General features: G+C 43.4%; 1 protein-coding gene across 3 annotated transcripts in view; it reads left to right on the top strand.

Annotated features, from left to right (window-relative positions):
* The window catches only part of vipas39 (VPS33B interacting protein, apical-basolateral polarity regulator, spe-39 homolog), a 28,774-nt gene that overhangs the window by 3,961 nt on the left and 11,927 nt on the right, over positions 1–12,886 (top strand). The window contains exons 1-6 of one of the 3 annotated variants that reach the window (XM_030720930.1): positions 3,946–4,000; positions 6,772–6,864; positions 6,969–7,074; positions 7,152–7,289; positions 7,418–7,456; positions 12,818–12,882. In XM_030720930.1, coding sequence (XP_030576790.1) covers positions 6,772–6,864; positions 6,969–7,074; positions 7,152–7,289; positions 7,418–7,456; positions 12,818–12,882 — 441 coding nt within the window. In that variant the 5' untranslated portion in view covers positions 3,946–4,000. Of the gene's footprint in view, positions 1–3,945; positions 4,001–4,021; positions 4,126–6,771; positions 6,865–6,968; positions 7,075–7,151; positions 7,290–7,417; positions 7,457–12,817; positions 12,883–12,886 lie in introns of those variants that run through there. The other 2 variants (XM_030720932.1, XM_030720933.1) reach the window with 2 other exon arrangements.

The following is a 12,886-nucleotide window of genomic DNA, read 5'->3' as shown; positions in this document are numbered from 1 at the left end:
ATGAATATTGATTTCCTTCTCCTTAGAATCATTCTGTTGTTCCACAGTGGGACACTGTGTGGACTAAAGTTATGTTTGTAAATCATCTTCCAGTACAACAGAACCTGTTGATGGAGGGCCGAGAGTTTCACGGGTAATTTAGAAACCTCAAAGTCACATTTCAAGAGGAGATCTATACCACCTAATTTCTTAAACACACACTTGGGTAAAGAGAACCAAATGTCCTCGCTACTTCTTAAAAAGGACTGAACCCATCTTAGCTTTAGTACACCATTCATAGTTTCAAAATCAATCACTTTTATTCCTCCTTCTTCAAAGCTTTTGATCATGTCTGCTTTCCTGACACAGCAATGTTTATTTTTCCAAATGAAGCTGAAAATGAGGGCGTTTATTTCCTTCATGGGTTTTGTGGAGAGGTAAAGAGTAAGTGGGGTATATTAGTCTGGAGGTAAATTCAATTTTTGTCAATAATGATCTTCCAAACAATGTTGTCTCTTTGCAGCCAATTATTTAGAATTCTTCTGGATTTTTGACTTGGCTTCTGGATGTTCTTGCTGTTACTATCTTAGGACACCCAAATACCAAAGTATCGAACCTCCTTTTTCACTGGGATACTATACAACATATATTCATGAACTGTCGTGAAAGCTTAAGGTTAAGAATTAGGCCCGAAGCCTGGGACAATGATTCCACCACCTGAAAGAGCCACAGGTATTTGTTCCTTATTTTTCAAAAAGAGTGTCGTGTCATCCTCTAATTTACTAATAACTATTTTCTTTCTATCTAGAGTAAGGCCTTCAATTTCAGAGTTAACCAAATAGACAATAAGTCAGCAACAGTAATAAACAATAATGGAGATAAACTGCACCCTTGTCTTATTCCTCTTCCTATGTTGAATCTTGGACCTTCAGGAATGGAAACACAGCGATTATATCTGTGTGTAACATCTTAATTAAATATCCCAAAAAAATATGCACCAAATCCAAAAAGATTTTATTGTATCATAAATAAAAAGATATTCAACTGAATCAAGTGCTTTTTGAAAGTCAAGAAATAATATATAAGCATCATCTTGTACCAGGTCGCTGCAATCTATAAGATCTAAAACCAATCTGATATTATTATGAATTAACCAACCTTTCATAAATCCTGACTGTGAGACGCTTATGATTTTTGAAAGACCTACTTTAACCTAGAGCAGTCATACTCATCTCACGGCCCGCGGGCCAAATCCGGCCCGTGATTGGCTGGTGACCGGCCCGCGGCCATTTCTTGTAATTGCTCAAAATTAAAATAATTTTCCCTTTTATTGTGTAACAAATGCTGAATAATTCCCCCTTGTGTTCACAAAGTGAACTGTCTGTAAGACAGAATCATTAGTTTGTACACGGCCCTTTAGGTCCTAATGATTTGGGCCTTTAAGGTAGTGAACAGTTTGCGCAGGTCAAGAATCACTGCTGATCTGCGAGGAAAAGACGTGTCCTTAAATGAATATCTTGGCAAAAAATGAGTGAGGTTAGTAAGCGGAGAAAAGTTGACCTTGAAAACAGACAGTTTAATAACAAATGGACAGATGATTTTGCATTCATTTTGCCACCTCATGCCAACGCAAAACCGTTGTGTTTAATTTGCCAAAAGACAGTTGCTGTATGCAAAGTTGCTAACATTAAGCGGCATTACGAGTCAAAACATGCTAGCTTCAGTGCAGCTTTCCCGGTTGGTAGCATTGCACGAAAAGACAAGACTGAGGCCTTAAAGTTGTCTTATGCTACCACATCAACAATCTTGACGACTTCCACTACTGCTGCTGAAAAAGCCACCGCTGCTTCACTGCGTGTAACCTGGGAGCTGGCTAAAAAGGGCAAGCCATTTGTGGACGCTGAGCTTGTGAAAGTGTGCACTTTGGGAATCGTGGAGGAGTTGTTTGCCGGTGACAAACACAAAGATGACATCGTTAACCGCGTGAAGCAGGTTCAGCTTTCGGATTCAACGGCGGCACGGAGACTAGAAACTTTGTATGAGGACAGTTTTTCTACTTTACTTGCTGAACTGAAGTGTGTGGATTACATGTCAATAGCTATGGACGAGTCTACAGATGCAACAGACACTGCACAGCTGTCCGTGTTTGTGAGATATTTTAACGGGGAGCTTTTCAAAGAGGAGCTGCTGTGCCTTTTGCCCATCAAGAGCAATGCAACAGGTGAGGCCATGTACAATTCTATGAAAAGTTTCTTTGATAAGAATTCTCTGGAGCTGGATAAAATCAACCTCCTTGTAACTGACGGTGGGCCATCTATGATAGGACGAGAGAGGGGCTTAGCATCACGTCTCATAGCGGACCACCCCACAGTTAGTTCACTACACTGCATCATTCACCAGACGGTGTTGTGTGCCAAACTGTCTGGTGAAATGAAAGGAGTGATGGACACAGTGATCAAAATTGTAAATCACATTCGCTCAACTTCAAGTTTACAGCACCGGCTTTTCAAAATGCTACTACAGGAGCAAGAAGCTCAATATTCAGACCTACTACAGCACAATGATGTCAGATGGCTGAGCAGGGGGCGAGTCCTACAGCGCTTCTTTGCACTGCGCAAAGAAATCACAGAATTTCTTTCCGGTCAAAAAACAAAGAAAGCAGATGAGTTCTCTCAGTTTATGCAAGATCAGGAATCTGTGGCTCTGGTTGCATTTCTGTGTGATATCACTAATCACTTGAACCATCTTAACCTGCAGCTCCAAGGTGGGGATTCGAATGTGGGAGAGCTCTTTGAAAAAGTGAGCGCTTTTCAGACAACCTTGGGCGTATTCGTGGCGGACATAGAGGGGAAAAAACTTCACTTCCCTACCCTGCGTGATGTTCCTACAAATGGGATTGTGCTGTCACGAATGGTAGCACTGTTAAAAAATCTGTCAGAGAACTTCAGATCGCGGTTTCACAACTTCAAAATCCCACAGCAACTGCTACTGTTTGTGCGCAACCCGTTCGCCGTTGCTGTCACCGGGAGCTGCCCAGCAGAGGCAAAAAACGCTGTGCCTGCTATCAGTGAGGGCGCTTTCCAGCTGGAACTGGTCCAGATGCAGGCTAATGATGTCCTAAAAGCCAAGTTCAGAGAGGAGAGACTGTGTGAATTTTGGGCACACTCTGTTCATCAGTATCCGAACTCTAAAAGACTCGCTATATACATTTTGACAATGTTCGGATCCACTTACATATGCGAGTCGGGGTTTTCAGTGATGAATCTAATTAAGGACAAAAAGCGCAATAGACTCACCGACTCACATCTCAACCAGTGCTTGCATATTGCCTTGACCTCTCAGAAACCAAACTTCAGTAAGCTCTCAAAGGAAATGAGATGTGTTACCTCACATTAAGCATGTAGTCAGTAACTAATAGTATGTGATGCATGAAGAGGTTAAAACATAAACATCTGATTACATACCTGTGCTGTCTGTTCCAAACTTTAAAATAACTGAAATATAGTAAAGCAGTTTTTTTTTTTAAATTGTATTTCTGAACTATTCCAACATTTGGTGGCTTACACTGTGCAGTTATGTGTTTAATATATTTTATAAACAGCTTTCACACCAAAAGAGCTGAAATATGTTCATTCTATGCCTAAGAACTGTTAATAATCATTTTCATTTTTGAATTTGTCCAATATTTGCCTGCATAATAGGAAACGTTCCAGCTATGCTGTTCAAGATGGTTCAAAATATATCTTGCTGAATTGCAGTGGAGCTAATAAAATGCATCAAAATATGAGCACAAGCTATCAGTCTTTTTTAAAGTTTGCTCATTTTATATGAATGTAGTTTAATGGCTGGCCCTCGGCCACTTCTCATTTTCCAAATGTGGCCCTCGGCTAGATCAAGTTGAGTATCCCTGACCTAGAGGGTCTATCCTTTAAACTTTTTTGCTGCAGTTTACTACAACTCCCATCAGCCCCATGCAGCCGGAAGCAGCTTTCTCTGAGAGACGAAGAAGAAGCAGGTGAAGGTAAAAACAGTTCATAAATTCTCATCGATTCTCATCTCTTATCAGGTTCACGCTCAGCAGTTTATGAAGCTGATGTTTCCGGTTTACAGGTTAGATAGCTGTCGGGTGACGTCATCATTCCCGCGGTATGTTAAAATATTAAAACAGGAACCTTTCAATTAGCCGGCTAATGCTAACAACAAAACTGTGGGTCCTGGGTCACTCCGTCCAGAACCGCCCCGAGCTCCGACTCTCGGGTAAACGGGGCGGCTGCGTCCCGTGATAATATCGAGTGTCTCCGGTGCTGCTGGCCACCAGATCTATCGTCCACCTGGTCCCTACTCAGAGTTTCTGTCTGATTTCTCAGACTTTTTATCTGATTTAGTGCTCAGTTCAGATAAAATCATTATAGTGGGTGATTTTAACATCCATGTAGATGCTGAGAATGACAGCCTCAACACTGCATTTAATCTATTGTTAGATTCAATTGGCTTCTCTCAAAATGTAAAGGAGCCCACCCACCACTTTAATCATACTCTGGATCTTGTCCTGACATATGGCATAGAAACTGAAGACCTAACAGTATTCCCTGAAAGCCCCCTCCTGTCTGAGCATTTCTTAGTACCATTTACATTTACTTTAATGGATTACACAGCAGTGGGGAATAAGTTTAATTACAGTAGAAGTCTTTGTGAAAGTGCTGTAACTAAGTTTAAGGATCTAATTCCTTCATTGTTATGCTCTTCAGTGCCAACACAGTACAGAGCAGCTACCTAAACTCTGCTCCCAGTGAGGTCGATTATCTCGTCAATAGTTTTACATCCTCACTGCGTATAACTTTGGATACTGTGGCTCCTCTGAAAAGGAAAGCTTCAAATCAGAAGTGCCTGACTCTGTGGTATAATTCACAAACGCACAGCTTAAAGCAGATAACCCGAAAGCTGGAGAGGGAATGGCGTCTCACTAAATTAGAAGATGCTCATTTAGCCTGGAAAAAGAGTTTGTTGCTCTATAAAAAAGCCCTCCGTAAAGCTAGGACATCTTACTACTCATCATTAATTGAAGAAAATAAGAACAACCCCAGGTTTGTTTTCAGCACTGTAGCCAGGCTGACAAAGAGTCAGAGCTCTGTAGAGCCGAGTATTCCTTTCACTTTAACTAGTAGTGACTTCATGGATTTCTTTACAAATAACATTTTAGACATTAGTCATTAGTAAATCTATACATTACATAAATACATTTTAATGGTAAAACAATGAAATAACTGATTTTATTTTGTGATTTTGAAATAAAATGTAGTACATCTTCAAATAGGCTTTCAATCACTTTCTTAGAAAGTGCACAGGTACCTATCAGATTCGGGATTGCATTTACATTATGACCCTGGCATTAGCACTTAATCTTGACCTTTAACCTTCAAGGTCACGTGGTCATGACTGTGGAAATTTGGTGTGGATGTGAACCGGACAAACAGTCCCCAGACGGTGGAGAATGGAAATAACGTCATATCAGGACACGGCGAGATGCAGCGTCCCGAGTCTTAACGTTTGGCGCAGAGCGAGTCAGAGCGAGTCAGAGCGAGTCAGAGCGAGTCAGAGCGAGTCTCCTGTGCTTCTTCCGGTGTCGTAACACTGTTGGCATGTGTGAACGGGTCTGTCCCAGTACCTAGTATTGCAGTTATAAAATCACATGATGAGCGGAAAATGGATGGATGGGTTATAAAATATGATGCTTCGATGTTAAAATTCAACATCGACCAATTTTTGCAGTCAACATCATCGATTACTTTGACGAATCATTGCAGGTATGTTTTTAGTTCATAATCAATTATCAATCAATAATTAAAGCCTAAAAATATGCTGATGGAGCCCCTCGATACCGAGCGGCGTTTCCTGTCGTTACCAATGATCTCAGTACTCATGGCAGCACCTGCCAGCAGAATGTGGTGATGGCTACCAGAACGGATTGCTATCAGCAAGCACAACACACACACACACACACAAACACACACAGCCACATACATACCTGCATCTACACACATTCACCCACAAACAGATAAAGACTGTGACAAAGACATCACATCCACCCACCTTCCAAAGTGGGGGCGAGTGGATAGTAAAATTGAGGGGCAGGCAGTACTGAAGACCTGAGTGGGGCCACCTCAGCAGCTGTGGATGGTGATCTGTGCTCTGTAGTGAGAGTGGGGAGCAGGTGGAAAGGTGAAGCTGCAAGGAGCAGAGGTCCTGAAGGTGGATGAGGTCAACCATCCAAAGCAGCAGACACTGCACAAGAAAGGTGAAGAAGAGGGTTCAGGCAGGGTGGAGTTGAGGGTCAGGGGTGATTTGTGAAGGAAGAGCAGGAATAGCTCAGGCTGAGCAGTTTGGAGTCCGAGTTAAAAATTCCAACTGGGACTGCATGGTTACCTGTGCTCTGTGACAGGAGGAGTGGAGCAAGGTGCTCAGTCACATGATGCTGCAGACAGGAAGAGAGTTAATGATTAACACAGCAGTAGGTTCCTGTCCTGTCTCTACCTGCTGCAGGTGAGTTCAGACTGATGGAGACAGAGCTGGATTCTTTAGGGTTTTTAAAACAAGAGAAAACAAAGCTGAGCGAGCGCTGCTCACTGTTTCCTGACCTGTGGTCTCATCACGCGATAAACTAGCAGAAACAGTGATGACATCATCACGTAATCCAGGCTGTGTGTTAGCAAGACCAGCTAACAGTTTCCTTCCTGTTTGTGTTAACAATTTATTTAAAGTTTGTTCAAACAGTGATTAACCCTTTGTGTCCAGATGATGAAGAGTAAGGCCGATGAAGAAGACTACTGGCACAGCTCCAAGTTTAAAGCCTTCACCTTCGATGATGATGACGATGAATTCAGCAGGGTAAGATCTCCAGAGTCCAGACTGAACCCTGCTCGCATACCAGTGACATTGTGTGGCGCTCAGGTGTGACTGTCAGGTGTGACTCGAGTGGTGTTGTCTCTCAGTTGAAGGAGTCACGGCAGGCGGTGAACAGTATCCGGCGGCTGGTGGAGGAAGACGATGATGAAGACGATGTTGAGAAAGTCAGCTGGAGCGGCGAGCCAGTCGGCAGTAAGACACCCGTGTTCTCTTCACTGCATGGCTGCGATTGGCTGTAGGGTGGTGACCTGTCATACTTATGTCCACAGGTATTTCCTGGTCTGTTAAAGAGACAGCAGCATCCAATCAGAGAGCAGACAGAGAGCCCACCTTCCCCAGGATCAGCACTGACACACCATCTATCAGCAGGAGTCAGTCAGGATACTCTCTGAGCTCTCTGTTCAAAGGTGGGGCAACTTAGTTCAGTTCAATTTTATTTATATAGCACTGAATCACAACAAACATGCCACACATGACATGACAGAGGAAGGCCTGATCATGTGACTAACTGCACCTGTCATGTGATTCTGTACAGGAAAACCTAAAGGAGGAAACTTCCAGACCTTCAGTGATGGTGAGTCTTCTTATACCTTCAGGATATTTCACCTGGTTAGGGTCAGGTATATGAGGGTGCACTGCTCAAAAAACTGACTCTGAAAACACATCAGATCTGAATGGGGGAAAAAAAAATTATGCCCGATATCTACACTGACATGGACTGGGTAAAGTTGGAATGATAGGACGCCACGTCGTTAGATGGAAATGAAAATGATCAGCCTACAGATGAAAATCAAAGTAAAAATGCTGCAGCAGCTGGAACCTTCAACTCAGAATGATTCTCAGTAGTTTGTGTGGCCCCACCTGCTTGTATGCATGCTTGACAACATCAGGGTTCCTAATGAGAGGATGGATGGTGTCCTGGAGGATGTCCTCTCAGATCTGGACCAGGGCATCACGGAGCCCCTGGACAGTCTGAGGGGCAACCTGGCAGCATCAGATGGACCGAAACATAACGTCCCAGAGGTGCTCTGTTGGATTTAGGTCAGGAGAGTGTGGAGGTCAGTCAGTGGTATCAGCTCCTTCATCCTCCAGGAACTGCCTGCATACTCTCACCACATGAGGCACCAGGAGGAACCAGGACCCACTGCAGCAGCGTGGGCTCTGACAGCTCCAAGGGTTTCATCCTGATACCTGATGGCAGTCAGGGTGTTGTTGCCTGCAGAGGTCTGTGTGTCCCTCCATGGATACGCCTCCCAGACCATCACTGACCCACCAAACCGGTCGTGCTGAACGATGTTACAGGCAGCATCACGTTCTCCACAGCTTCTCCAGACCCTTTCAGGTCTGTCACATTAGCTCAGGGTGAACCTGCTCTCACAGGGCTCCAATGGTAAACCTGCCAGTTCTGGTATTCTATGGTAAAGGCCAATCAGGCTCCACAGTGAGCACAGCGCCCACTAGAGGGCGTCGGCCCTCAGGTCGCCCTCATGAAGTCTGTTTCTCATTGTTTGGTCAGAGACATTCACACCAGTGGCTGCTGGAGGTCATGTTGTAGCTCTGCAGGGCTCATCCTGTTCCTCCTACACAAAGGAGCAGATCCTGGTCCTGCTGATGGGTTAAGGACCTGCTCCTGTCCAGCTCTCCTAGAGTAACTGTCTGTCTCCTGGAATCTCCTCCATCCTCTGAGACTGTGCTGGGAGACACAGAAAACCTTCTGCCAATGGCACGTATTGATGTGCCATCCTGGAGGAGTTGGACTACCTGTGCAGCCTCTGTAGGGTCCAGGTATGACCTCATGCTACAATGGAGGCTGGATGGTTGGAGGTTGGATGAAAGATGGTGGTTGGATGAGGTTGGATGACATTTGACGATGTTTGATGAATACTGGATGATGGATGCATGTTGGATGATCATATTTGATGAATATTTATCCATATTTCTTATTGATATAAACCTAAATAACAGTAATAGGCATAATTCTAATAACACTACTAGGGATGTTCTGGCGACTATATTAATAGTCGCTTAAACAAGGGAAAAAATTAGACTCACCGACTAGTCTAAAACTAAGAAACACTCAGATATCAAATTAATTTTTTGCCTGTTTAATGGACGATGTCATAAACTGTCTAAACAAAGGCATTTGAAACCATTAATCGCGTTCTTCTGTGATGAATCGCACTTTAAATGCTGCTTAACTGTACGGCACTGCACATCGCACATTGTGATCACTGCACGTTATACTCCAAACAACAAAGAATATGAAAACGATGTTCACACATCATCGAATATAAGAAATTTATTGAATACACAATCAATGAGAAGGTTAGCAATAGGGTCTCGCAGAGTAATCTGGCGTGGTGACAGGTTATCGACTGCGTTCACGGGTCACAGACTCCAGGGGCAAGGGGAACTCTCTCTAGGCAGAGGAAGAGACAGATTATTATGAGATTCTTGGAGATGGGGAGCGAGCTGATAATTCCAAACAAAAACAGATAGTCTTACTTGAATCCGGGAACTGTGAAATCCTGGAGGAGGGGCACGTAATGGCAGCAGGAGTTTGGCTGGTCTGTGGGGGGGGCGGGCAGGAATGAGTGAGCGTGGAGGGTGGTCCGTACGCTGTGGCACACGAGCAGGTCCAAGAGGGCAGGCAGGCAGAGGCGAGTCGGAGCTTCCTGGGGTTACAGACATAAACATTAAATGAGAGACAAACACGAGGATCATCGTGGTTAGGCGGGAGGTAGAAAGACACTCTGGCGAAGACCAAGGGTTTAACCTGGACCTTAAATGTAGAGCAAATCGCTGCATAACAGGAAACAGGTGTGCAGGATTACCCAGCTCCAAACTCAGGCTCCGCCTTGAGGAGGCAGAAAAACACTGCAGGACCTGCCCCCTGGAAAATAACGAGAGAGAGCACCACCACAACATAACCTCTGCATCCTGACACTCTGGGGTTTAAGTCTGGAGATTCAGTTCAGTTTATTTTTGTTTCAGTCACACAAAAACAAATGATCCATCATAAATGCAAATTAGATTACATTAGATTACATATTACATTGTTTCATCTAGGACAGTGGTTCTGACACTCGCTAGTCCTCAGCCTCCTTCCTTCCATACAGTCTCAGGATGGATTTGGGATGAAACCCTTCATGCATGGTAAGGAGCTTTCCTGTCTTGATGTCAGTGACTTCTATCTCCTCTTTTGGCCAGCTTATTATCCCAGCAGAGTATCTGATGACTGGAAGCGTGTAGGTGTTGATCGCTCAAATCTTGTTCTTCAGATTCAGCTGACTCCTCAGGATTTGCCTCGCTCTCTGCAGGTACTTGATGGTTGCAGCTTTCCTAGCAGCTCCTTCATGCTTCCCATTTTCCTGTGGGATTCCAAAGTACTTGTAGTTGTCTTCAATGTCTGCAATGTTGCCCTGTGGTAGTGCAATCCCCTCAGTAGTCTCTGGAGCTTGAAAAACGACGACTGGACTTCTTGTTGTTTCTTTCAGACGTTCCTCCTCTCATCCAAAAGGTTTCTTCAGTTCTCAAACCAAAGGTGGAGAGACCCAGGTATTTAAACCCCAGTGGGTGGAGTCCCCTGGACGTGGTTATGACCCTCTATTGTTCATGTGCATAATCACATGCACCACGGGGTTAAAGGAGGCGTGGGTCATTAAAGGGCTGGGCGATATATTGAGTTTTTAAGAAATATCGGTATATTTTCATGTGGGATATAAGACAGTATTGTTTGTATCAATATAGTCTATATCACATTACAATCATACTTGTAGATTCAATTGAATTCAGTTTAATTCAGTTTTATTTATATAGCACCAAATCACAAAATGACAGTGGAAAGGAAAAACTCCCTTTAACAAGAAGAAACCTCCAGCAGAACCAGGCTCAGGGAGGGGGGGTCATCTGCTGAGAGGGAAGAGAGACAGAGATTAATAATAACTAATGATTAAATGCAGAGTGGAGTATAAACAAAGTAAATAAGGTGAATGAGAAGAAACAGTGCATTATGTGAACCCCCCAGCAGACTAGGCCTATAGCAGCATAACTAAGGGAGGGTTCACGGTCACCTGATCCAGCCCTAACTATAAGCTTGATCAAAAAGGAAAGTTTTAAGCCTAATCTTAAAAATAGAGAGGGTGTCTGTCTCCTGAATCCAAGCTGGGAGCTGGTTCCACAGAAGAGGGGCCTGAAAGCTGAAGGCTCTGCCTCCCATTCTACTCTTAAGTATCCTAGGAACCACAAGTAAGCCAGCAGTCTGAGAGCGAAGTGCTCTGTTGGGGTGATATGGTACTATGAGGTCTTTGAGATAAGATGGGGCCTGATTATTCAAGACCTTGTATGTGAGGAGAAGGATTTTAAATTCTATTCTAGATTTAACAGGGAGCCAAGGAAGAGAAGCCAATATGGGAGAAATCTGCTCTCTCTTTCTAGTCCCTGTCAGTACTCTAGCTGCAGCATTTTGGATCAGCTGAAGGCTTTTCAGGGAGCTTTTAGGACAGCCTGATAATAATGAATTACAATAGTCCAGCCTAGAAGTAATAAATGCATGAATTAGCTTTTCAGCATCACTCTGAGAAAGGATGTTTCTAATTTTAGAAATATTGCACAAATGCAAAAAAGTGGTCCTACATATTTGTTTAATATGTGCATTGAAGGACATATCCTGGTCAAAAATGACTCCAAGATTTCTCACAGTGTTACTGGAGGCCAAAGTAATGCCATCCAGAGTAAGTATCTGGTTAGACACCATGTTTCTAAGATTTGTGGGGCCGAGAACAAGAATTTCAGTTTGATCTGAATTTAGAAGCAGGAAATTAGAGGTCATCCAGGCCTTAATGTCTTTAAGACATTCCTGCAGTTTAATTAATTGATGTGTGTCATCTAGCTTCATTGATAGGTAAAGCTGAGTATCATCTGCATAACAATGAAAATTGATGCAGTGCTTTCTAATAATACTGCCTAAGGGAAGCATGTATAATGTCAATAAAATTGGTCCTAGCACAGAACCCTGTGGAACTCCATAATTAACCTTAGTGTGTGAAGAAGACTCCCCATTTACATGAACAAATTGGAGTCTATGAGATAAATATGATTCAAACCACTGCAGTGCAGTACCTTTAATACCTATAGCAAGCTCTAATCTCTGTAATAAAATGTTATGGTCAACAGTATCAAAAGCTGCACTGAGGTCCAACAGGACAAGCACAGAGATGAGTCCACTGTCAGAGGCTCTAAGAAGATCATTGGTAACCTTCACTAATGCTGTTTCTGTACTGTGATGAATTCTGAAACCTGACTGAAACTCTTCAAATAAACCGTTCCTCTGCAGATGATCAGTTAGCTGTTTTACAACTACTCTTTCAAGAATCTTTGAGAGAAAAGGAAGGTTGGAGATTGGCCTATAATTAGCTAAGACAGCTGGGTCAGTGATGGCTTTTTAAGTAGAGGTTTAATTACAGCCACCTTGAAGGTCTGTGGTACACCGCCAACTAATAAATACAGATTGATCACTCACCTTGTTTTACTTTCTCTGTGTATACTCCACTCTGCACTTAATCATTATCTATTATTCCACAGCATGTCTATGGTCCAGATCCCAAACCGGTCCCAGCAGATGACCCCCCCTCCCTGAGCCTGGTTCTGATGGAGGTTTCTTCCTGTTAAAAGGGAGTTTTTCCTTCCCACTGTCACAAAGTGCTGCTCATAGGGGGTCGTCTGATTGTTGGGTTTTCTCTGTACTGTTGTAGGGTTTTTACCTTACAGCATAAGGTGCCATGAGGTGACTGTTGTGATTTGGCGCTATAAATAAAATTGTATTGAATTGATGTTTGGATGATTGATATGATTGATGAATCAAGTCTGACGGATGGGTGATGGATGAGGGTTGGATGAGTCACTCAGACTGACCTTTTGTGTTTTTGGGTTTTAGTGCTCAGTGACTCGTCTCTCAGGCTCTATGCTCCCGAGCTCAGAAAACCTAAGTCTGAGTACAAGGTAA

The sequence above is a fragment of the Archocentrus centrarchus genome, chromosome 24, assembly GCF_007364275.1.
Source record: "Archocentrus centrarchus isolate MPI-CPG fArcCen1 chromosome 24, fArcCen1, whole genome shotgun sequence".
Taxonomy (NCBI): Eukaryota; Metazoa; Chordata; class Actinopteri; order Cichliformes; family Cichlidae; genus Archocentrus; species Archocentrus centrarchus.
Note: the sequence above shows the minus strand (reverse complement) of the source record. Positions and strands in the feature narration are given on the sequence as shown.